Here is a 26,730-nt window from a genome sequence, read left to right on the forward strand (position 1 = left end):
GCTGCGGTTCTTTGTTCTACAGGATACAGCTATTCTGCAAAGCTTTTACCCTGCTCTTTAGCAAAGTCTTTCTTATTTCACAATGAACAAACTTTATTATTCCATCACAACAATGATATTAATAATGTCATTAACTAATAACCCCAGGTCATAGTTGAACTGTAATTAAAGCAAAAGTTAAACTGCTTGAACAGATAAACATATCCAAATCTTTTTCTTCCAGATTTTTAATAGGGCTATTTAAAGTCTTTTATTCCTATGTCCTCTTGTTTGCTTTTCAAAAGAAACTATCTGAGTGGCAGGGAGGGAACCATGCAGCTTTTTATTGAAACATCCTCATAATTTTTGCATTATTATCCATCATTTGTACTGACTCTCAGTACTAAAAACACAGCAATTTTCCTCGATTTACAGTAAGATTTTTAGAGCTTGAACAAAATGCAGAATAGTGTTGGTTTGCCGTTGCAGGACCTGTGCCCAGTATGATTTTAAGTAAAATAAAACAGACATTTTAATCCCCACTTCTGACCTCTTTCTTTAAGAGCAATTAGCCCACTTTCTGATTTTCATAATGTCATTTAAAATGTGTATTAATACAAACTATTTATTTTGCTATTTAACTACACTCCTAAAAGGGGTTATTTGACAGCAGTTCTGTAAAACAGAACAGAAAGCTAGTGCTTGCAGAACACAAAGAAGCCATCAGCAGTGTTCAAATGGTAACTGAAATAGTGTCATCACCTCAACTTTGGTGTTTTCTGAAATTTAAAGCTGAAAGCAAAGGGAGATTTTGCTACTATTCTATTTTGTTTGTTTGTTTGTTCGTTTGCTTGTCTTCTGTTCCCTTCTGGATGGCAGTCATCACAGTATCTTCACAATTACTCTAGCCTAACAACTACTTTGCTTGTGAGCTTGAAGAGAAGTACAGCAAAGGTCAAAAGAGATCCTAAAGGCACTGAGTAATATCAAAGGCATGGGAGTGGGTATTTTGGTTTGTTTTGAGGAAATTTGATGGGAGGAAGGTTAAGCAGTTTTTTGGCTTTGTTTTTGATTTCAGATTGCTTGCTTGGTTTGGTGTATTTAAATACAGCATGTTCCTTGCAACTAAAAAAGGTTGTTTGCAAATATTGAGTTGTGACTTTTATGTCAGATGCAGAAAGACTGCTTGATCTGCCAGCAGAACCACTGCAGCAGTTTGCTATAGAGATACCTGGCAGCAATAACTGGAACGTCACAATCTTATTCTGCCCCCCCTTTGTATATTAGGCTTTTGTCAAACAAAAGAACATGCCAAAAAGCATGATTTTGTCCTGGGGAAAATTCTGAAAATGTTATTCCTTTGCAGAAAGCATCCAACTAAAGATAACACTTCATAAAAGAAAAAAAAAAAAAAAGAGGCAGTGATGACAGGCTATATGCACCTCAAATGGCCTGGGATATATGTTATTCCTCCAAATTAAAAACCTGTTCACAAGAGCTGGCAGTAAATGTGGTGTGAGGAAAATCTTGGAAAATGCTGACACTGTGGGAAAGCAAAAAAGATGACTGACAAAACAGGAAAGACCTCAGGATATCCACAAAAACAATGGGAGCACTGCCTTCTAGGAATACAAAATTACCGACTTCACATTATTCACTAGCTCTCAAATTAAGTAAACTAGGCATTTTTGTAAGTTAATTGAAGAGTAAGGAATAATGTAGTTCAGCACTAAAAAAAAATAGATTTATCACATTCTCCATTATATATTTGTTTGGTCCTTATCAATTGTTTTCCTATTCAGAAACTGTTCTTGGGACCTCTTTTGATAAATACTTTGTCTGAAAAGTTATGCTGATGTTAAATATGAATATAAACTCAGGTGTGAGTTGCTAACCTCTACTTTTGTTCAGCTCTTATCTCCCCCTCCATGGGGCTAAAAGGAGTTTTGTCCCTAAAACACAGGCAGCAGAAATGAAGGCTGCTCTGTAAACTACAACAGGGATGAACATATTCCCTGCTCCTTCTCATTTAGCACAAGTGGGGAAGCATGATCAATATCTCCACATTTTCCTGTCCACCTTTTAAGTGTACTTGGTTGCTGGAGGGAAAGTAAGGGGAAAGGGGGAAGTGCGATGTTTCTGCTCTATCCAACATGAGAATCATGCAGCTCAAATCCCCCTCAAATCCTGTATTGTGACAGTTTATTTTTCAGGAACTTGAAGGTGCCCCCAGCAAAGGAAGTGTTTTTCAAGTACACGCTAAGGGAAGAAATGAAATTAAAGGCATCAGAGAGCTGGACTGTCTTTCCAGTCAGTCATGGTCGTCTTCATACCTGACCTGTGCAGTTTTGTTGGCTGCAAACCACTACTTGGCAAGCAAAGCACACTCTTTCTGTGAGCAGCACCTCCTGTGGGCACAACACCATGCTGAGCACCCTTCCTTTTCAGACAGAGGTTTGGAGGCAGGAAAAATACACTTTGGTTCAGAACATGGACCTCATCCACAGGACACAACACGTTTCTCAGCTAAGCTCTTCCTTTTTTTTTTTTTTTACTTCTTTTTACCATTGAAATACAATGAGAGTTGATTTGCATGTGTTGGCACTAAGACAGAGGCAACTCCATTTCCTTCTTGCATCTCTACCAGGTATTATCAAGAAAGACATCCATATGTTACATAAAATGAGCCACCGTACTTGCATTTCTGCAACGCATGCATAAACTGACATTCAGAAGGAAATGCTACAGCATAAATGGCTGCCCAATTTGCTCTGAACTTCCAAGCCCTGTACCTGTAATTCCGGAACCAAACCAACGCATCAGTTAAAGCCAAGCTGACAAGCAGCTAGTCCTCTCTGGTCTTCTGAAGCAGCAGTGTGTGCTTCCTCATTTGCAGCTGTATAGGGAAGGGAATGAGCTTACACATCTATACCACCAGCTCATCCAAGATTTTCTCCTGCACTTTGTAAGCTGGTACACAGAAAAAAAATCCATGCCCTCACCTGGCACATGAGGGCTAGGGCATACTTCCTAAATCTGCTCCAAACGGTGCATGCTTGGGGTAGAGAGGGACTATTATTCTAAGAGACCTTTTGAAATCAGTGATAACTTTGGCTGGACTTTAGGATCAGATATTTACGTTCCTGAAAAACGTTGGTATTGGAGTGGGATATGCATAGGTGGGCGAACTCCATTAGGGTTAATGCCACAGAGGTGAGACTCGTGGTGACCACCACAATCAGCTGACACCATGCCATGGCCAGTTATTCCTACTGTACTATTTTAGCAATAATTAGTACTAAAACCTTCTCCTCACCTGTCCCAAGGTGCTGGATGCCAGGACATGGACCTCAAAGCTTACCTGGGATCCTGTTGAGCGTCACCCAGAAGTGCTCGTCGGGGCTGTAGGTGTCCTGGGACCATGCCAGCAAGTCGATGGCACGCCGGTCCCTCAGCACGAATTTCACAAAGGGCCGGGTGACTGCAATGTATGCGGAGCCGAAGTAGATGGTCAGGTTGTGTGGTGGGGGAGCCTTGTGCACCTTGGGGGTGACCAGCCCCGAAATGTTGCTTCCCTCCCACTCTTGGTGCATGAATCGCGTTCGTGCAGTGACATGGGGTGGCGGCAGCACCCCAGGGGTGACATTCTTTCCCCTGAAGCCCTTCAGCTGCCGGACAATCTCCCGGTTGGTCTTCAAGGGGAAGTCCTGTCCGCAGACGTTCAGCAGGTACCGCCAGGGCACGGCGGAGGCCAGCAGGTCCTGCATGCAGTGCAGGTCGGCCCGCAGGCGGGATGCGCCGCCATAGACCACCCGCTCGGTGTGGGAGGCAAGGAAGGCGTTGGGGAAGCAGCCCACCAGCTGCCACACTGCCTGCCGCAAGGCAGCCGGCGCCTTACCGTCCACGTGGACGCAGTAGACATTTTGGGGCATGTAGACCGCCCTGAAGAGCCGCTCGAAGGTCTCAAACTCCTTATGCAGGGTGATGATGTAGGCAAGGGGGAAGGCGGCCTCCTCGGAGGACAGGGCACGGGTGATATACCGGCTGTGGAACACGTATGTGCTGCAGGATGAGCCCCTGGTCGCGGGCCGCAGCCCACCGCCCTGCATGCCAGGGGCCTGCCCAGCCAGCAGCGCCCCACACACGCGCTCCAGCACCATGCCCTCAGCTGAGCCACTGCCTGGCCCTGCCGTCCGCCACCCGCCACGGCCCAGCAGCACGGCGGCACCCAGCAGCACCACGGTCACCAGCACTGCCACTGCCCGTCGCTGCCGCATGGCCATGCAGGGCCGGAGAGGCAGCACTGGTAATGCTGTTACCGGCTGCCTTTCACGGGGTTGGGAATCCGTCCGTCTTAGTGCTCTCCAGGTTCTGGAACTGTGGATTAGATTGGTTTGGAGGGGGAGGATGGGGGAGGGAGGGTGTTCTCTCTTTGGGTTTGTGTTTGTTTTTCTTTTGTTGCTTTTTTTCCAGCCTCTGTCATTTTACAGAAGTGCCTAGGGAGAAGTCCAAACCACAAGCTGCCAGTGCCAGGAAGAGCGAGGGAGACCAAGCAGCCACAAGTAGGATAGAAGTGGTCACCTCCAAATGGAAATGGTTGCTGGGTTCTTGAGGTGACACGCAGGAAGGATTTGCGCTGAAATCCTGGTTTAGTTGTTGTCCAGCTTGTCCTTCAAGACAAGCTCTCCCAGCTGTCCTTCAGGGAGGTGACTGGTAAAGGTACCAGGAGGTCTTTAAAAGAAAAACTCTTCTTTTAAAAGAAGAAAAGGGGAAAAAAATATTGCAAGAAAAGCTCTTCTTGCAAGATTAGATTGAAATAACAGGAAAAAAACAAAAACAACAAAAAACCACCACTTCCCCTTAAAAATGTACAAGTGCTCAGTTTTGAATCTTGTTGCCATAAATGTCCATTTCAGTGGGGGTTACGGATGTAAAAGCAGTGTGTGTGGCAGGGGTGGGAGTTAAATTAACACAAGATTGACAAGCTTTAAAGCAGACCTCTGAACCTGTAGAGTAGGAAATAGAACTCGAGGGGGGGGGGAGCTTGTTTGAAACTGCTTCTTTCAAGACAGTGGTTTGAATTAAGGCAATGCATGCTCTCTGCTTGAGCAGTTAGGCTGTTGACAATGGTAGGAGAGCTAACCTGCACCTCTTGTTTTGATTAATCTGATGGATAATAAGGAAATGGTCTCAGTTCTAGTAACCAGCTTCATTTGACAATATGTTTTGAAGGAGGTTTTTCTAAGCTTTTTATTCACCCATAAACCAATGTGAGCATCTTCAGCAGGGTCGTGGTTTTGACTCAGAGGAGCTGGCTGATCTCTACAGGGCTGCTCAGGACTTGCCCGCTTTGCCAGCACCCTGTCAGGAATGGCTCTGCTGACTTCTACATCGGCTGCCCAGACAGGCTTCTGGCAACAGGGCTTGTCTCACAACACGTGTAACACAGCTTTCAGTGCAGTCAGATGAGTTTATGTGTAGATGAAAGCAGAAGACAGGTTCAGGATGCCTGACTGTGCCTTCCTAATGAAAACAAGGGGTTGTAAGCAGCTCAGCATCTCATGGGAACACTATATTCAAAAAGAGGCGCTGTTACTGCAGCTGGACTGAAGTTTGTTTAGTCACATGCAATAATTTTGATAGATATTACCTGATGGTAAAATTCAAAAAAAAATACATGCTTTCTTAAGATGCTGTCATCTGATTCTGCTCTTCAAGGAGTTGTGCTGTTTGAAGCCCATTATGCCAATGTGTGATAGATACAAAGATACTGGAGAGTCAAGCAAAGGAGTGCAAGTCCATTTATTAGTTGTGCCTTTTCAGAAAGCCTTCCTTAAGGCATATCCTTCCTTATCCTGTCATCACTAGGCAGCTTTAGTGCAAAACAAACAACTGGTTGTGAAGCAACATTTGACTTCAATAGCAGCAAAATCAAATTGATCAAACTGAAAGCAGTACTTAAGTTCCAATGACTGCAGATTGCATAAAGACTAAACCATATTTTAATTCACATTTTTTCAGATGAACTTTGGTATCTGAATGGTGAATAGAGGACAAGAGTAATTTTTCTGGAAATTCTACCATAAAGCAGATGTATTTGTGATTACTGCCATTGTGTTGCAACACCTCGCCCTAAGTAGGTTTGGCAAAAGAGAAAGGTTTTAATTATGAGATTGCAACAGCTTTGTGGACATAAGACTCAATAACGATCACAAAAGATTCCCTGGCCTTTTTATACCTTCTTACTACAAGAAATTCTTGCTCGATCAGGAAGTCTCATTAAAATAATGTGGAATAGGAACAAGATAACAAGTATTAGTTATATAAGTAATGCTGCAGATATAGGTACAACATACTTCCTTCTAGAATATTGCTTGTTCAACTAGCATTGCTATCTGGAATCATATTAAAAAGCATCTGCCTCTCTGTCTACCTGTCATTTGAAGTGTGGGCACTAACTTAAGGAAAATGAACCATTGTGGCAGACAAAAGCCAACCCAAATGGTGAATGTTAGTATGGTGCATGCATTGCTGAGAAGGTCATTCTAAGAGTCTGTATAGAAACTATGGAGAGGTACCAAAGTAGTTTTAAATTATTTAGTTGCTGTAGAAGGAACCTTCATGCAGCCTAAATTGCTGGGGGGAGCAGGTCTGTTAAAATTTCACTGCAGTTTATTTGAGGCAATAGTTTCAGAGACAAATAAAAGCTGATAGCTCTCAAGGAAAATCTCATCCACTTCCTTTCGTGGTGGTTGTGAGAGAAGAATACCAGAAAATTCAGGGTATCACTGATAGCACATTAATCAATCACATTAGGCAATTCCTAATTTTAAAATTTTTATGTGTCTGTTTGCTTGTACAAAAAGAACTTCTGTCTGCCCTGAGAGTGCACTTAGCTTGACTCACAGCACTGCCTCCCACATGCCTGCCATTCCCTGAGGCATACTGTATGACAACTGCCCTTCTTATTTTGCTGTCTACTATTGAAATCCCAGCTGAGGGCTTGCCATCAGGATGGTGCAGATATACTTTTGAAGTTTGGGTGTGATTTAAGACACCACTTGCTAACAAAACTATCCACCCTTTTCGTTCTTTCTCAGCCATTGTTGAAACGAATGAGTCAGTTAGCAACCTTTATCCTGTTCAGAGAAAGGTGAGATGAGACTGGTTCTTTCCACTTAGGTACACACGATATGCAATTGTATCCAAAAAAAAAAAAAAACCAAACTTTGTGATAGGCACACAGCTGGATGAATACTTGGAAAATCAAGCACAGAGTAGAATGCAAAGTCATCTTCCACGGCTTTCCTATTTCTATGTTGAATTAGCAGTAACAGGAGAAAGGACCTCACCCAAAGATAGCGGGTTGAGGTTGCTGATGTCCCCAGGTGCTTGTTCTCGAAGGGAAGCTGCCTAGAGGTTCAGTGATCTGACTGCTCAAATCAAGGGTGGTCTGGGCATGCAAGACAGGACACTGTGAACCACCCCTTCTGTTAATCAACTACCTTGTGTTCACACTAACCCAAAAGTTTGTCACATTTTACAGCAAGCAGTGATGGTATGCTGTGTAACCAGTGTTCTTCCCAGGCTGGCGCATCAGCAGAAGTGACATGGTACTCCAATCTTTATTTCTTCCCCTCTGGGACACACAATCCACAGCTGCAGGCTTCTTGCAGAACCAGGAATAAAAGCAATTCTGCCCTAGCGCTTTCCCTGCAAACCCCCAGCTTCCCTTATACCAAGTGACCATCACCCCTGTGGAGGCATGTGCGTGACCAAGGGAGGTCCCAGTAGCGGGACCTCCAGGTCAGAATCATAGAATTATAGAGTCATAGAATCATTAAGGTTGGAAAAGACTTTCAAGATCATCTGGTCCAAACATCCCCCTACCACCACTGTCACCCACGAAACCATGTCCCTAAGCACTACGTCCAGCCTTTTCTCGAACACCCCCAGGGACAGTGGATCCACTACCTCTCTGGGCAACCCATTCCAATGCCTGACTGCTCTTTCTGAGAAGAAATGTCTCCTGATTTCCAATCTAAACCTTCCCTGGTGCAACCTGAGGCCATTCTCTCTAGTCCTATCACTAGTTATCTGTGAGAAGAGGCTGACCCCCAGCTCCCCACACCTTATGTGTACTCTCACATAAAGCTGAAGAGAAGTGAAAGAACAGAGTTGTGCTGTGTGTGAGGGGGCACACTGAATCCCATACCACATGCACAGGTGGCATTGTAGAAGATAGCTTGAACCAGGCTAATGATTCACTGTCCCTGAAAGAGGAAGGTCTGACTTCTCTTCCTCCTGATTTCCCTCTCCTTCTTACCCACATCTGCCTGTTTCCCCCTGCTTTTCTTTGTGCTGACTTCAGTGCTGGCTGGATTCTTCACTGAGTCAGTTCAACTCACCCACTCAGAAACAGTACATTGTTTTACTTCAGGGCTAATTAATTGAACTGGCAACCCTCCTGGCACAGAAGGGAGGAAAGGATGAGCAGGATGCAGGAGGAAAAGAAAGTATTGGTCTTTGTTGCATGGCTGTGGGTAATAAGCGTGCTATTTTAAGATATGGGGACCAAACAGTCTTTTGTATTATCTGAATGAGATTGTCATGGCTGTCTGAAACTACAAATACCTGTTTTGTTTAGTTCTTTCATGATACGGTGTGTGTCGAAACTGATCTGCAGATGATCTCTCTTCCTGCATGAAGGCCTCCAACTATTTGTTCTAATAGCTGGACCACTGCCTGATGCTATTATCTTCAAGAGTCACATCAAGCATTGGATCCAACTCGCATATGCTTGGGACAGTCTGACACCTCCTGCTACACTTAGGAGATAGGCTTCAAAATCCTGGATGACAGCAGCCCTTGAGTACATCTGTCAAAGCTATATGGCTACTTTTGTCACTCTAGTAATGGCAGGGAAAACATGGAAGAGGAAGGAGCATTTCTCATGTGGAAACTGCTCCTTGTTTTCATCCTCTGCAAGTTAGAGGATGAAAAAGAAAAAGACAGGAGAATAAACCTATCCTTGCTTCCATTGCTTGTGTTCCTGCTTTGGGCTGCTATGAAACTCTAGGAAGTTAGGAGCAGTAAAATCCTACCTGGTGTTTCTAAAAGCAGTGTGCATGCATGGGGGAGAAGTCCTGTGCACTTTCCAACCCTTCCTCAGACAAGGTAAAACTAATTATAAATACATAAGGTAAAAGTGAAAGTACTGGTTCTAATTCTGTTCCTCTTAACCAATCCTTGAGCCTGTATGTTGGAATTTAGGCAGTACCTATGAGCACCTGCTTTTTGCAGCTGTTACGGGAGAGCTGATATCTTTGTACCCACAGAAGGGCACATGAAGACTAGAAGCAAATTATAGGCTGAATTCAGATTTTTGCTCTGGAGTAATAGATAGAGAAAAAGAAATTGGCTTCTATTCATGGAAAAATAAAGTCCTTCCACAAAATGTGGATATCTTGTAGTAAACCTTCACTTCCATAGCTTATTCTTTATTCTGTGCCTTTTCTTCATCTTGATTTCTACCAGTAAAATGATTGAATCAGCAGAGATTTCCAAAGGTTTGAATTGGAACTTAGATCCTCTGGGCTTTTGGTCAGATACAAAGAAAGTAATGCACACCACACAGAACAGTGATCTAAGTGGCCAATAAGCTTATTTCATAGCTCATCCTTTTGTACGAATTGTAATCTGATTACATTTTTCATCTCGGTTTTGCCAAAGTCAGCCTGAGGTATGTGAATGTGTATGGTGTGTGCACACCTACGCGTGCATCTTCAGGAAAAAAAAAATAAAGAAAGAAAGAAGGTGTCCTTACCTGGGATCCTGTTGAGAGTCACCCAGAAGTGCTCATCAGGGCTGTAGGTGTCCTGGGACCATGCCAGCAAGTCGATGGCACGCCGGTCCTGCAGCACGAACTTCACAAAGGGCCGGGTGACTGCAATGTATGCAGAGCCGAAGTAGATGGTCAGGTTGTGTGGTGGGGGAGCCTTGTGCACAAACGTCCGCAGCATGAAAGAAAAGAAAGGGTATAGTTGCTCCCGGTGCACATACTTGGTGCGAGCGATGACGTGGGGTGGCGGCAGCACCCCAGGGGTGACATTCTTTCCCCTGAAGCCCTTCAGCTGCCGGACAATCTCCCGGTTGGTCTTCAAGGGGAAGTCCTGTCCGCAGACGTTCAGCAGGTACTGCCAGGGCACGGCGGAGGCCAGCAGGTCCTGCATGCAGTGCAGGTCGGCTCGCAGGCGGGATGCGCCGCCATAGACCACCCGCTCGGTGTGGGAGGCAAGGAAGGCGTTGGGGAAGCAGCCCACCAGCTGCCACACTGCCTGCCGCAAGGCAGCCGGCGCCTTACCGTCCACGTGGACGCAGTAGACATTTTGGGGCATGTAGACCGCCCTGAAGAGCCGCTCGAAGGTCTCAAACTCCTTATGCAAGGTGATGATGTAGGCAAGGGGGAAGGCGGCCTCCTCGGAGGACAGGGCACGGGTGATGTAGTGGTTCCATGTGATGTACTCTGTGCAGTTGGATTTTCTGAAGGATGTTTTTAAAGCAGTTTCCTTCAGAAAGGGCGCCTTATCTTCAATAAGTGCTTTACAGGCTTCTGCTAAAGTTGAGCTCACTGGGAAGTTGAGCCTCCTTAGAGATTTTTGCACATGGAAATTAATGGCATAGAAAACAAATAGAAGGGAAACACTGAGAATCAAGATGGTAAAGAAGCAATATCTGAGTGTATTCATTGCTGCTTGGAAAAAGAGTCTCACTTGAAATATTACAAGGAGGTCAGATCAAACATCCGAAACACCTCATTTCACTGGCTGTGCTTGCTTCCTTATGGAGAATGCCTGTGTCAGGCTGATGCATAATACGCAGCTGATGTCCTTACTTTTCATATATGTTTGTAGTCGTTCTTTACGTGGAACGAACATGAGTAGTGAACAAACTGTAGAGGGAAGCTGCTTCACAGCATCCTAAAGATTGAACAGACACATTGTGTAATTGCTAATTTAACAAGAACATCCACCACCACATACTTCAGTGTCTTTGAATACAGTTTGTGGGTTTTCTCTTAATTGCTCCCTCCCACTCTTCCTGCACGAATTCCAGTGCCATGAAACTTTGTAGGTGTATACTGTGACAGAAAACACTCATATGTACCTCTTGTATAATTCTTTTATTATTATTATTATTTATAGGGACTTTTTTTTTTTTCTGACCCATCCAAGATTATCAGTCATTGCTACTTGAGAATTACAAATGGTTTGTACACTGTATTACCATGTAAGGCCACCAACAGTCATTTATAAAAAGCAGAAAAGGGTTTTTGGCCTCTGTGTAGAGTTATATCAGAACAATATTGCAACAATCACAGAATCACAGAATCACAGAATTTTCTAGGTTGGAAGAGACCTCAAGGTCATCGAGTCCAACCTCCAACCTAACGCTAACAGCCCTCCACTAAACCATATCCCTAAGCTCTACATCTAAGCGTCTTTTGAAGACTTCCAGGGATGGTGACTCCACCACTTCCCTGGGCAGCCTGTTCCAATGCCTCACAACCCTTTCTGTAAAGAAGTTCTTCCTAACATCTAACCTAAAACTCCCCTGGCTCATATTTGCTTGTTGTAAATTTGGAAGCTGTAAAATTGTTTCTGCTAAGTGTTGTGGATGAGTTGTGATGAGCTCCTGGCTTACAGTCATCACAAGGAACCAAGTTCACAAAATCTACTAGTTAAACTATTTAAGTTAACCTTATGCTTTCTAACAAGGCATTCTTGTTTCTAAGAGCCATGCATGCATTAGGTACAACATCATGCTTATGCAGTGAGAGGTTTTGGCATGGCTCTGTCTAAAGTGGAACACTTGGTAATTCTCTCTTTTCCAACTGCGAGTCTGTTACTGTGGATATGCTGCCATGAGACAGCATATTTGCAGGATGTAAGCATTTTCCATACTCATAATACTTTGATCCAACATGAAATAATGTTGAGGCAATGTCAGATGATCTGAGATTGCACCAATAAATGCTTTGATCAGGCAATCCAGCATGCTACAAGGCAAAGGTGGAAATACCATCACCTGCCTTCCAACACATGCAGACAGGCTACCTCAGGCACAGACAGGTTCCTCCTGATGCCCTTTGGGTCTCTTTCCTCCCATCCTGGCCCCATGCACTCAGTTAATAAAAGACTGAAGACTGCAGGTGGTAGCTTCAGCCCTACCAGGTACAGTCATGAGCTGTTCTGAAAGGAGCTCTGAAGCTGCTTTGTAAGGATTCGTGGCCAGAATGAACCCTAGGCAGGCACTGATGCAGGACGCAGGAGTCAAGCTTACACAGTGATGATAAGCAGCACACTCTTCAAAAACAACACCTCATTGGGGAGCTAGCAAGAATAGGTAGGGGTAGCCATGGTCATGCTGGGCTTCCAGTGCAGTCATCTTCACCAACGCCACTGCCTTTGGTTGGAGGCAGGAAGACTGCTCTGGTGGAGCCGAAGGACTGGAACAGGGTTGTTCAAAGTCACAGGGAGTAAAGGAGACTTGCCAGACACCACTAAGAGGTCATCTGGAAAATGGCACCACAGCCCAACAGTACAGCTTGTTAAAAGAGGATTCAGAGAGATGAGCAAACACTGAGCTGAGACCACTGTCGAAGTCAACAAAGGAATATGGAGCAAACACCAGTTCACTGGTCCCAGCTCAGTGACTGGTGAATGCTGTCCCACGGGTGCACAGACCTGCCCACAACACCTCAAACCACTGCTACTTCCTAATTGGATCGTTATAGTGAATCTCATTCAGGCGTGAACCCTGCCAGACACCTCAGTAACACAAAATGCTGTGATCTCAGGTCATAAAGCCAGCAGCCTCTGTGCTCCCCTCTGTGCTCCATGGACCATCGAGTTCAGTGTGTTCCCATTGGGACTAGCTGCCCTCAACCAACTGCAAGACCATTTCTTTCCCTGCACCATGGTCTTACAGGAGAGCTCCAACCATCTGGAATGAGGAAAATGTGGAAGGAGGAAAACTGGGAGCAGGTGCCAGTTTTCCTGCGGGAGCATGATTTCCTTGGGGAAGTCTCAGTTTGGGGCAGAGAGCACAGGTAATATTTCCAAAGTATTAAATGCTGAGATCCTCCAAAGCATTTGAATAACTTTGAAACTGCTCAGGTGCTTCTAAAACTCTATTTTAGGTACTGTGTAACTTGTTAGACAGCTAGGAAGACTTAAAAACTTTATATACTTATAAATGAATATATGTCCAAGGAGACTGTTTACTCTTAGCTGTCGAAGTTTGCATTACTTGTATGATCCATAGCAAACAGATAAGCTACATTCAGAAAATGAGAGAAAGAGACCTGCTCATCATAGGACTGGAATGCAAATGCAAGCCTTAACTTTTTTTTTTTTTTTTTCTTGCACAGACACTGCTGCAACACCCTTTCAGCAAACCAGACTAGCCACAATCCTTTGGTACTACTAGCCTTTGGGGGAACGAAGGCTGCATGCTTGGTGGTACTTCTTAATCCTGGTGCATTGATGCTTCAGCACTGTTATTATTTAAAATTCTGAAAACATGCATGCAAATAATTACTGTAGAAATCCAAGCTGTCGAAAATTTTTTGATCATTTGGTGGGTTGGTTTTGTTTTTGTTTTTAACTAGTTCTAACTTGTGGTGATTTCTATGAAATAACGCCCATGCCTTGGATTATAGGCAGAAATCACATACACACACAGAGAGCAAGGAAGCAAACAGAGTATAAAGCCACATAGAAAGTCTCTTTCTGAGGTCTTGGTGCAAAGTTCATACACAAGGAACAGCCAAATCTACATGTAAATCTGAATTATATTATGGCAAAAATCAGTGAAGGAGCAGCCGGGTGCCAGGAGACCTCATGATACCTATGGCTTCTCTTGATGTGGGTTGTACTGGACCTTGGCATGCATTTTGGGTACAAAACCAGTTACTGGGCAAAATAGAAGATCAAATTTAACATGTTCTTCAACAGGAGCTGTGTAATAGAGGTCTGTGCTTGTAGAACTAAATCTGTTGCTGAATGAGACTTGCAGTGCAGCTCCTTTTTATTGCTCCCTGGGCCTTCATTGTGGCAATTCTCATTTTTGCTTTAGAGGAGGTTTTGGTACAGCTCACGCAGTAGAAACACACTCCCCAGTAAGATTAGCAATTGAAATGTCTTCCCTGGGGATGAATGGGAACAGACCTTCCCAGTCAGGAAGGATATTTTCTTAGGCATATAGTTAGCACTCAGTAAACTGCTCCTGACCTTCATCAATATAGGTAATTGGTTTCAACTAATTTACTAGCAAATTAAAAAGCAAAATTCATGGGCTTTGCACGTTGTGGATTTAAGTTGCAATTTGGCCTTGGTCAGTAGTGACAGACATCATGTATTTCACATCTATTAGGAATTACTTAGACCTTTATATTCTGTTGTTGGGACAGATCTGTCAGTATCACGGCATTCCTTTTCATGACCCTCATACGCAAAGCTGGCAGTTTGAATCGGCATTGTCAGAATCACAGCAAGGCCTCAGCAAGCAAGCAATTTCTCCTCAGTGTGTTTTTTTTTGTTTCAGAAATGCAGGTAGTCACAGATTTCTGCTTTGTGCCCATAAAAAGGAGCCCCCATCCCTCTGTCCTTGCACCAAGATGAAACTGTCTCAGTCTCACGCTGCTCTTGGATGCTGCATGGCCTCCACAAAACTCTTTCCTTGGAACAGTCCTACCTGGCAGTGATCTTCTCTATCACATGCATAACGTGTCCCACCTGAGCTAGAAAGCATGTATGCACAGTGTAACATGAGAAAAGAGAAAGCAGAGTTGAGCACAGGAGCAGTTAAAGTTTATTCCTCTCTATTTTTCTTGCAGTCCCTGGCATTGCTGCACTTGCCAGCTGGAAATAAACTGGCTGTCCAAAGAGACAAAAACACAAACCTACCTGAAAAAGGAGCTCCCAGGCAGGTACACAGGCTGACACCGGACCGTCACATCGCAGCAGCGCTCGCAGCAAGTGGGAGGAGAGATAAAGTGACACATCAAGGAAAACGCTCGCTCAGCTCACATGGTTCAGTGGAATCATCAAGTAATCTAATCATGCACCATCAGTGAGCACATCCGTCTGCACAAACAGCAAAGGCCAGACAGTACACCATCTCATCTGATTTTGTCTTGCTGTGCTCATAGAGCTTCTCACATTGTGGTAACTTCACTTTTTGTCTGATTTCATGGAAGACTTTTCAATACAAAGAAGGCAGGAATATGTAAAGCTCTCTAGTCTCCAGCAGAGCACATTTTGCAACTCAAACATACTACTGCTCCAAAGCAGAGCACTCCACTGCTCACTCTTCCAATTAATTTCCAGCAGGGACACTTACCTGTGTGAAAACAACTCACCAGCTGCTGTGTGAGGGGATGGTGACCTAATGATTGTAGTTGTGGTGTTTTGTCCATCACGGAATAGCTCGTCCTTAAGCACACAACACTGGGGTGTAGGTTTCTGAGCGTGTATGCAGGGTGTTATAAGTGAGACCACGCAAATTTTCTGGTCTATCAAAAGTGTTTTATTAATTAATTAATTGAGTAAGCAGGCACAAGCAAAACAGCGCTGGGCAGCTGGGGAGTCTCCACTCCACCACGACATGCAACTTCCCTTTTCCAGTGTCGCTGTTTTATAGCATTCAAGTTCCGACTTGTCGAGACTTGTCGACTTGGCAACTTGTCGAGACTTGGCGACTTGTCGACTTGTCGAGACTTGGAAACTTGTCGACTTGTTCTGAGGCTGCGCAGTCTGTTGTTGGGGGTCGTTATTCTTCCTCTGGTGATCATGCGTTGTGCTTGTGTTCAGGTAGGGGAAGTGAAGCGGCAAAACAGTATGTAACAAGGATGTTTACCCAACCCCCCTTCCCCATTTGTCCCCATGTCACAATGCCGTGAGTTGTGAAACCTTATCTCCTCAGTAGATTCTTTAAATTCTCAAGGACAATGAACAAACCCCTACTAATTTATCACACAGGGTAAAGAGAAAGACAGAAGGGGAACCAACCAAGTTCTTGGGTCAATGTTGGCAGAACGGTTGCACCACTGATAAAACTCTGCAGTTTGGCTCGTGCCCACAACCTTGGCAGTTGGACAGGTTGGCCAAAGGACAAAAAGGAAGATGATGGAGGATTGAAGTAGCGACACCCGTGGGGCCAGTGCAGCCCCAACTCCAACAGTGCGCATCCACATTTGTAGGTATGCTTATACAACACCTAGGAGGAGCCTGGCATCCCTTGTGACACGTTTGCCCCACCTGTCAGAACAGCTGCTGGGCAGGAGGGGATAAAATCGTGACTCTCCTGAAGGAGAAGCAGACACACTACAGAGGCCAATGTTGCCTCAACGGGGTCGTCTGTTTGAGCAGTGTGCCTGCATTATTTTATAGGTGATCCCTGGGAGGATTATTAATATAGCTTAATTAATTTTTGGCTAGCTTTAGGATATTTAGCGCTAATGCGACAAGCGTATTTATCACTGGCAATTCCAGATCTGTTATACCTGTCACCTCAATAAAATCATCTAGTTTTGACTTTGTAAAACTGTCTCAGTGAAAGTCCTTGGAGGGGCTCTGTCAAGCAAACGTCAAATCCATAGGCTTTATGTAATAGTAATTTCTCCTCCTGTGCAGAGAAAGCAAGCCATAATTAAACATTCTAATAGAGGACAGGCTAGCTGCAATGGAGAACTTTATTTTTTTATTTTTTTTTTAATATGACTGGATTTTATAGGTGATACTGATATAACATCATATATAGTGTAATATCAAGGCATGGAGAGAGCACTGTTTTCTTAATGCAGCTTAACATACGTATTAATTAGCATGCAGAACTGCATGTATTCATGCAGGTATTATCTGCACTGGAAGAATGTCCAAAGGTAGCTCTCAATGGATTTTGCAAACACTTAGGCACTTGCTAACTTTATGAACATGAGCCTCAGGAAGTGCAGTGGGTGTCAAGCCTGACCACCATCAGCAGAGCTTTCAGATTTTGTCTTCTCCTGATAATTGTCAGTTAAGGATACTCTTAGTCACAGGTCTAGGTTAATGGGGGGAAAGTAATTCCCCAATATGTGATGCCAAACCTCATCTGTCTGCACAAATTGGGAAACTGCCCCCTGCTGCAGGTGCCTCAGCAGCTACAGGAGTAACATAACTCCATCTGGTTGTGAGCAACCCGCTCTGCCAAGCGCAGCTACCCACAGCCTTGCTGGCTGCCGCAGGTGTCCAGCTGCTCTTTATTCTGTGATTTGTTTAAACGTGATTTGTTGCTGAGTATGAAATGAGCAGTAGGTGTCTGGAAAACATCCATGAGTAATGACCTAAAAAAAAAAAAAAAAAAAAGGTTATTCTGACAAAAAAGAAGAAGAAGAAGGAAAGAAGGAAAGAAGGAAAGAGAGAAAGAGAGAAAGAGAGAAAGAGAGAAAGAGAGAAAGAGAGAAAGAGAGAAAGAGAGAAAGAGAGAAAGAGAGAAAGGAAGGAAGGAAGGAAGGAAGGAAGGAAGGAAGGAAGGAAGGAAGGAAGGAAGGAAGGAAGGAAGGAAGGAAGGAAGGAAGGAAGGAAGGAAGGAAGGAAGAATAAAAGAGAAAATTAAAAAAGAAAGTAAAGAGGGAAGGGAAGGGAAGGGAAGGGAAGGGAAGGGAAGGGAAGGGAAGGGAAGGGAAGGGAAGGGAAGGGAAGGGAAGGGAAGGGAAGGGAAGGGAAGGGAAGGGAAGGGAAGGGAAATTCAAAATTTCTAGAAAGTCTATGAATATGTTAAAAAAATAAATGAAGTGAAGTCTGATGCAAATATGTAAGGGAGCAGCTGATTCTTCATGTTCTCTGTGGACAGGAAAAGAACTGATCAGCTTAGATAGCATCAGGAGAGTTGAAGATCAGACTTTAGGGAAGCTTTGTAGTGATAAACAGGTAAATGTAGACTAGATGGTCTGGAAAGACTGGAATTCTCCCCCTTGATGGTGTTGAAGAGCCGGTTAGGCATAGCTTTGTCAGCTACTTTGCAGACCATACTGGTCCAGCCCTGGTGATTTTCTAGGTCTTTTCCTGCTCAGTTTCTTCTGATTGTCTATATTACAGTATCATCTAGCTTGGCTGTAGCTGGGTTAGCGATCCTACTACACCTAGGAACTGTACGAAAACATTAACCAAAGGACTTTGTCATCATTTAGGAATATGTTTGTCATCCTTGCTAATTACCATTAAATAGCAGTTTTGGTAAGCTTGAGATAGTCCTAGAGCACTCTGGAAGGAAAAAGCATTTGTATGATACTTTTGTGTTTTACCCTAAATGCAAAGAAAGATCATTTCTCAGTAGCTGTTCACCTATTAACATGTTTCACCTCACAATTTTTCATGTCATAACACAAATCAGTTTAATGTCTGCTCCACCTCTTTGCATAGCTTTCTTTCAGTGAATTATCAGGAGCCTCTTTCAGAGGTCCATGGTAGGCATCTGTTGTCCTTAGAGAGCCTTTCTGACTGGGACAGACCTTTTACTAAGTTGAGGTAGAACCAAACAAGGACTTGTCTTTAAAAAGTTCCTGAATGAGCCCTTATGTCTCTGTATCTCTCTGTTTCAGAAGTGGCAAATTTGCTGTAGCTAAAGTATATGGTGTTTTTGTTGTTGTTGTTGTTTTGGAGGTATTCCTTGGGTTTCTCTATAGTTCAGATTCTCCCATTTTGTTTCTTCTCTGTGCAAGAAACATCCACGGCTGCTCTAGCCCCTCAGATTCTTACTGAGTAGCGATGAGCCACTAGTAAATATATCTGCAGGTGTCAAACTGTGGAGGAAGTTGGCCAATGGTAGCTTCTGTTTATTTTCCCAGCTAGGGAGGCTAGTGCTCATGGTTTGGTCCCCTGTCCTGCTGCTAACACAATCATTTTGATGGCCATCTGATGGGAAGGGCAAGGCTGCAATCACCAGTTCCCATGAGGTCCAGGGCAGACTCTGATGGTATTACAGAAGCTGGGACAATCTAGGCTGACTGGATTGTGTCACTGGGAGGTTATAAAAGGGATAGAAAACTACTGGAAACCTCCACTCTTGCACAACATCACATTCCTAACTACTGCATCCAGCTTCCTCTTGTCTGGTCCCTTCCTACTAAAATACCTCTCCCAGACCAGGATTTTCTTACTGGATTTCCCACTTAAACATACCTGGCAGCTGGTACCCAATATGCTTTTTTTTTTTTTTCTTTTTTTTTTTTCTTTTTTTTTTTCTTTTTTTCTGTAATTTCTTGGATATTCCTTTTTCAGCATGCCTGAATCCTGTCTTAAAATTTAATTCCGCTCTGCAGTCTCAAAATGCTCCAAGTGTCTTTGCTTCTTTTGTCCACTTTGGCTCAGTTTCTCTTGCTGACTACTTCCAGTTTCTATGCTGTTGCTCACATTGTGAATGCTCCTTGGCCTGAACCTCTAGCCCATACTTGGGTTAGTTTTATGCTCTAATCCTTTTTATTTGCAAAGAAAGTGCAGAAAGGGCTGGGCGTTATGACCCAGGACAGCCGACTGCTGCTTTTCTCACTCTCCAGTCCTTTTCCACATCCATGCATATGCCTCGGGAGAGTTGCACATGCCCTGTCCCAGGCTGCAGGTACCAGCGGATACTGAGGTTTCTGCATGTCAGGTCTTGCTCGGGACATTGCACACAGCATCTCAGATGGTGGCTTCTGCTGTTCTCATGATGACTAAACAGTGAGGGTGTTGGAGTTGCTGCCAGTGGTTAGCCTGAGCAGGACAAGGAGGCACATCAGCAGGAGGCTCTGAGCTTCCTTATGTGCCAAGCTCACCACTTCCAGCATGAGGCCGCCTTGTTCCCTCACCAGCTCAGCACTTGTGGAGTGTCTTGGCTTCTCTGTCAGAAAACAGAGGCTGGATCCAGCATTTAGACAGACCCACCTCAAAAATTTCAGCCAGGCCATCTCACAGTGGAAGTAAGACTTTTTCCAGGGGCCTTAGCTGTGGGATCTCTAGAGTTATAGCCCCATTAATCATGAATTCCCCAAGAAACTGCCCTACCCCATTAAGTACACTGGCATATTTTTTAATAAGGTCACCTGCCTTGTGTCGGCTGAGATGGAGTAATTCCCACTTTCATTACCAGTTTGATCAATTTAATATCCAGCCTGCTTGGGGACTGAGCTCTGGTGATGCCGCTGTGTGTGTACAGCACAAAATGTGTGGCGTTTTACATGCCATTTCCATCGGGCCTAACAGCACACCTCCTCTGTTAACGTCAGCCCTGCTGTCATCCCATTAATGTCTTTCAGAGGAAGACTCAGTGGCCAGTTGAGGAGCTGTGGCTGGAGACACTCTAGCTTCTCTTTCTACCGGGAGCTGGCTGCCTCCACGGGGACACCAGGTTTCATGCTGGTTGCAGTTGTATAGATACAGGTCATGCATCAGGTCTTCGTAGCAAAACCATCACAGGCCACCACGCTGTTCCCACACTGTCTTGGGTATTCACTGACCAGAACCTCCTGTCTTGCTGTGGGAATTTCATCTGTGGCAGCAAGACCTGCCTCATCATGCAGGGCCAGTGGCTCTTTGGGGGCTCACAAACTAACCCACATGCTGTCCCGTCTGCAGAAACCCAGCTTCAGCAGAAAGGAAAGGTCCTTTTCATTCCTTTTATGCAACCACTTCACCCCTGGCAGATTTTTTTCCCCGCTAATTGCCTTGAAAAATGACTCTTATTGGCTTATTTGGGCTAGGAGAGGGACCCAGATAATTCAGATGATCAGACAAGAATGTGTGATCACTGAATGTGTGATCATAAGAATGTGTGAACACTGTGGCCAAGGCATGAATAGCAGGTAGATAACAGATATGTTCCAAAGCCTAGAACTTAAAAGTTTTCTAGAAAGGAAAATCTATGTTTTTGTATATTTTTCTCCAATAGTTTTGGATCACTTGAGGTTCTTAAGAGCATCCTGACTAGCAGCATCTCAGGAAAAAAAAAAAAAAAAAAAAAAAAAAAGATGAATGAATTAGAGACCTTTTATATTGCAACTTAGTCACCCTAATCTGTAAAGCGATAATAAAACAAGCTTCTGCCTACTAAAGCACCATGGAGTTATCCCAGGAAAACCAACCAACCAAAAGCACACCCTCCCCATAAAAGCAGGATTTAGGATCCTCTGGCAGCCACCCTCTAGATGGGCTGGGTACCAGCACAGCACCTCGTGCTTAGGTGACACGCTCACCATCTTTTTTTCCCCACGGCACCCCGATTAACAGCCACAGCTTGCAAGCTGCCAGTAAAGAGGTGCAGCCGTCCAAATTTAGTCTAAACCGTGCAGGGGCGATCTGCTGCAGTTCACCCCCACACCTTCAAGCCGGCGCTGTCTCTCCGCTGTCATTTATCTCCTGTGCCACTGGATGGCAATGTTGGCCAAAACATGCACCGGGTTTTGCTGCTGTTGGGAGAAGTGGGAGCGACAAGAGGAGGCCGGCAGCGGGGCCGAGCGCACCAGGGCCGGGGCTGCCGTGGCCTCGAGCCGGCGGGAGGCGCATCCCCTCGCAGCGTGGTGATTTCTCAGGACCACCCTCTCCCCTCGATCACGGAAATATTAGTATTTATATTGTACTTTAAACGTAGCAAAAGTTACCGGCTGAAGTGAGTAAGAATCACATTGTCACGGCTTGCTAGAAATTGCCCAATTTTATACTTAAAACTATACTTAAACTGTGTGAAAACGACTTTGTAAGCATGGCATTGCCGGGCTCAATGACTATTCAGTGCACTCATTTGAATGTGCATAAACAGGGCTTGCTTGAACTGCTGCATCAAAGAGAAATGCTGAAATGAGTCATTTGTGAATCACGGCTTATTTTCTGTTGTTAGCTCATCTGGAATCCCATGGTGATCAAACAGCCTTTTAAAATGTGTTAACACATTGCTACTCTGTGTGTTTAGCAACAGCCCAGTCCCAATAAATTGTAGCTAGTCACCGGTTCTAAAGAGGTGGTATTTTCTGCTCTGCGTCAAGTGGCAAGGACAAAGCCTGGAGACAAAAATGTGGTAAAGTCCTGCTGTTCCAGGTTCTCTTTTCCACGCTGCTTCCACCCTGATTTCATAGTGTTTTCTGTCTCCTTGCTTGTAGGGCACAGTCCAGCAGAAGAGCCTGCCTTGTCTTCCAGGAGAGCTGGGACAGCCGCTCCTGCAGGACCAGAGCTGCTTTCGAGGTGCAGGAGTGGAAAGTAGCACAAGAAACCCAGCCTCATCAGCAATGTAAGGTAGGGCCCTGATTTCCAAGTGGATTGCTCGCCTCAGCAGTGCTGGCTGTCCCCATGTCCTTTAGCTCCATGGGCTGTGTAGCTTGTGTAGACTGTCACCACATTCAGGAATTGATCTGCTTGGGGAAGTTCACACTTTTTTTTTTTTATATATATATATATACCCCCCCACACACACACACAGACAAAGTGAATCCATCCAGCAGGTCTGGGAGGAAAAAAAAAAAAAAAGTGTTGGCATGAGGCTGGAGAAGAGGGTGTGAATCCCTTAAGGCTGCTATTGTCATTGAACTCTCTGGTGCAAAACCACAGCCTGAGGTTCGGAGCTTCACCCCAGAGCGATTGAGACTCAGGATCCGATTTCCTTCTGCCAACTCTTTATTGGAGTGAGCAGCTCAAGATGGAAACATCTTCAACCAACACAGCAAGCTTTACCACAACCCTCCTGTCAGTGCCCAAAGCCCTGTCTACGAGTTACATGGCCATAAAGGACAAATACTCTGCCATCAGACGCTTCTTCTGTCACACATAATTGTAGCTTAAAGATACTAAATAATCACGTTCATGTTGGGCCTGATCCAGCCCCCAATAATAAGCCTAATAACACTGCTCTTATCCAACCACATGGATTCCTTTCAGTCCCCAGTGAGGGCTCTGTCACACTAATTCAGTAGAGGAGTCCATTCACTATGGGGCTAATTTAGTATAAAATGTGGACATTTATGGGACAATTTTTCAATCCTGTTCTAAATTCTTGTGCTCAATCAGCAGCCTGTAAGCCAGGTCAAACCAATCACTCATTAATGTAGGCAGTTGGGGCTTACAGCCTCTTGGAGTTGTTTGTGCTGTGCTCCCAAACAAGTGGGATAGATCCCCTACATAAGAAGAAAAGTAGAAACCTTTTTCCAATACTGGAAATAAATTTCACTGGGCTGAGTATGACCTCACACTTGCAATCAACTCTTGCCTTCTGAAAGGAAACAAACGTCAGTTTCCTGCTGTGAAGGAGGAGTGCTAGTTGGAGGTAAGCAGAAGATGTCCACCCTGCCGAGATGGACACCTTTCTCCCACCGGCTGTGCCACCAGGACTGACCAAGAAAGGGAGCTCCCAAGCACAAAGGGAGCTGTGGTCCTCCCAGGGAGGCTTATGGCTAGCACAAGACTGTTAATGAAGCTCAGGTTCCTCCATGAGTCTAGAATAGGATTAAGCAGTGGCTTGCTCACAATTTTTGAAACACAGTACATTGCGGGAGGAGACAGGGTTAAGACATGCCCGTATCCATACCCAGCAGTGAAGTGGGCAGTAAGACAAACACCCTGGATCCTTGCTCTGAGAACCCAAAGCTAGGCAAGTCCCCTGATTTCAGGGATGCCCCCTCCATTTTCTCTCCAGGGCTATTTTTAAGCTGACTGATTCCAGCAACATGCCTTACAGAGGGGCAACACAACACTGCAAAAGGTGGAAGCAGAGCAGGAAGCAAGGGAGATGAGAAACACTTTTTCAGATGGTTTCTCCTTGTGTGGGCAGCTGTGGCCTTAGGGGCCAAATTTCCCTGTGACAAGGGAGGCTGTAGTGGAAGAGCTGGTGAAAGGAGCAATAAGCACTGCAGGTGGGAAACAAAGGTAGGGCAACCACCCACCAATAAATATAGGCAGGGCTACATTTTGTACAGCTGGGGCCATCTGCCTAATGGCAGGGAAGGGCAAGATAGGTGTCATGAGAGGGCCCGTTTCAGGTTAGCGAGGTTAAGTGCAAAGCAGGTGATGCTGACTCTGGGGCAAGTGATAGCCTGCCTGCATTTGCATGCCATATTTTTCCAATGACACTTTGCAGAGTGCCTGTGCTTTCTGAATAGCCCCAGATAAACACCGCACCCATCAGACGTGCACATCCCTTATATGTTTTGAAATAAGTACCGTCAGCTAGAAGACAGTGAAGGGGGCAAAGGGTTTAGAGACTTCGTGCTGCAGGGCCCACTTGTAGCAGGATCTACGGCAGGATAAATCTGACCAGAGTGCAGCCTGGCTTGGTTTCCTTCCTTTTTGTCCAGATGTCCTGCCTGTATCCATAGGCAATTCCCTTCATTCCTTTGTGTTCTGGTTATCTTCAAGATACAGGAGAGATAATGATAAATCTACCCTACAAAAAGTATTTATAATTAGGATTTTTTTTTTTTGAATTTCCTGTTTCTGCCTTTACTGTTTGAAGAACATGGGGGTTTATATTACAATTGCTGACACAGAGGTATAGATACGCATCTCCCACAACTACAGTATTATTGTCCAATATGCAAATCTGAACCCTCAGGAGACTAAGATACTTTTATTTTTCCTTCTTTCCTTTCAGGCTCTTTCAAAACTGTGCTTCACTGGTACCAGGAGAAACACGGATGAGGAGATGATGCTAAACGTCACAACTCCAGAAAGCAGTGCCTTAAAAACATGAATCGCTCTGCCATGAAGCTTTGGATGAAGTTGCAAGGGGGTAATGCTGGAGTCTGTAGGAGGTTGGGTAAGGGGTGGGAATCTGCACAGCTCAAGTAGGGGGCCAGCCGCTGCGCACTGCAGCCTGGGAAGCGCTACCCAGGCTGCCCCACAGGGGAGATCTCCAATACTCACGCACGAGGTAGAGGATTGTCCTGCTACCGAATTCTCCAAAAATGAGACACACAGGGGCGCCAAAGTCTCAGGAAAAGAAACCTTAGTGTGAGGCTTTTTGCTGCAGAGCTGCTTGTGGGCAGTCTGCTCCCCACAGGAGCAACAGCTCATCAGCCTTGGCCTGCTTTCATTTGCAGCCACACTGGGGCTTCACAGGCCCCTGAACTTGCCTGTGGTAAGCAGGATAGGTGGCTGCTTGCTGCTTTTAACCCTGCTCCTCTGGCTAGAAATTCCCAAAGGAGGGACAAGGTGTGACCGGGTGCAAGGGACGTCACTTCCTGGGCAGAGCCAGGCAGTGTTTTGTCCTTCTGCAACAAGCGAGGCCAGTGAAAGAGTGGTTCCACCAGCCCTGGGCTGCCATGAGATTATGCATATAGAGGACTGCTGTTCCTTCTGTTGCTCTTTGTGAAGATCACACTGCATCACTCAGAGCACAATCTGTGGTTTCTCTCACTTCAGCGGTTTTCTTCCACAGCAGTCAGGGACGCAGGCAACGTATGCCGGTATAAAACACCCCAGAAACACAACTGAGTCAAGCAAGCCAGACCCATGGTACAGGCTGCTGTGGAAAGACCATGCTGTTCACTGCTTCATTTTGCTTTGCTCTCTGCTGAGTGATATATCTTAGTGGCAAGTTGCTCTAGCCATGCAGCACTGCTTTTAATGCCATAAAGTGTCATGGGGTGTAGGCATGTGCTAGGACAATGGCTAGAGCTAATGTTAAAGGCTAAATGTATTGCAGCTGCATGCAAGCTGGTCTCGATTAAAGACTACAGCCTTGGAAGTTTCTTGTTAAAAAAGTCACTTGGAGGGGGTTGTTGTTTTTTTGTTTTTGTTTTTTAGTATATTAATATTGTTATGGACATCAGAGCCTCCAACAGTTATTTTCCAGTAATATGTCTTTTTGTAATTATTTGACACATTAAAATATATGCCTTGCAGACAGCAGTTCTAATGTTAGCTTAGATATATCAAAGTAGATTTTATTTAAACCCCACGATGGAGACTGCCAGGCTTTGTTTCATAAATACGTCTTGGAATTATTAGGGTGTTTTATTCAATGCACTGAAGAATGCGATTCCACTTCCAGTGTATCACATTGTGCCAGGGTGGATGCCATGCCCAAGTGTCGTTAGAGAGACAGCAAGAGTTCCAAATGTGGGTGCGGGTGCCCAGGTTTAGATACCAAAGAGCACAATTCGGCACCTGAATGGAAACAGCCTGTTGCAGAGAGGCCCCAAGCACGCACTGCTCCTTCCAATCTCTCTCTCCTGACAATGGGATGCAATGTCAGCAGCAGCAGGAGGAGCAGATACTGGTCTAGCGGATGGTTCTTGGTTTCCTTTCCTTGATCTTCACCAAACCAGCTGCAAGACCTTGGGGAAATTCCTTATCTTCCCCTTGCATCGATTCACTTATCTGTAAAGCAGATAAACTAATAACACTGCCTCTCTCAAGGGTTTGTTGAAGCTTATTATAGATTTTGAGAGGGAAGTCATTATAAAAATGACCGCATTAATATGACATGAATGTAACATGAAGGAGCCCCGTTCTGCTCCATGCCAGTTTGTGGAGCCCTGTTATTTGCTTTAGCAGAAGCAGGGATTTGGCCTGTACTTAAATAACTTTCATTTGTTTTTCTTGTAGCTAAGAGATAGCATTAAAAGGAAAGCTCACTCCTGCCTATGTGTAAATATTCAGCACCTGAATAGGTGTTCTTTTGCAGAGCACAGGTTCTGCTTCTTAACACTGTCCAAGGATGTTAGTACAGACTCTTTCTAAGCTG

The 26,730-nt window shown here is 44.8% G+C and overlaps 1 protein-coding gene and 1 long non-coding RNA gene across 10 annotated transcripts in view; one reads left to right on the top strand and one right to left on the bottom strand.

Moving 5' to 3' along the window:
* GCNT2 (glucosaminyl (N-acetyl) transferase 2 (I blood group)) overlaps positions 1–15,040 on the bottom strand; it is a 61,592-nt gene extending 46,552 nt beyond the window's left edge. For 5 of the 9 annotated variants that reach the window (XR_014689568.1, XM_084509423.1, XM_084509422.1 and 2 more), the window contains exon 1: positions 3,341–5,463. Coding sequence is in view for 8 of the 9 variants with exons in the window: in XM_084509423.1 (XP_084365549.1) it covers positions 3,341–4,262 (922 nt within the window). In the remaining variant the exon portion in view is untranslated. Of the gene's footprint in view, positions 1–3,340; positions 5,503–9,805; positions 10,959–14,948 lie in introns of those variants that run through there. The other 4 variants (XM_084509419.1, XM_084509424.1, XM_084509420.1 and 1 more) reach the window with 2 other exon arrangements.
* A 6,489-nt stretch (positions 15,041–21,529) lies between these two features.
* LOC311433083 lies at positions 21,530–25,728 on the top strand. The gene is made up of 3 exons (XR_014690556.1): positions 21,530–21,666; positions 22,154–22,286; positions 24,634–25,728. It is a non-coding gene; the product is annotated as an uncharacterized lncRNA (long non-coding RNA).
* Positions 25,729–26,730: the final 1,002 nt, after the last annotated feature.

This window comes from Aythya ferina, assembly GCF_964211825.1.
Source record: "Aythya ferina genome assembly, chromosome: 2".
Classification (NCBI taxonomy): Eukaryota; Metazoa; Chordata; class Aves; order Anseriformes; family Anatidae; genus Aythya; species Aythya ferina.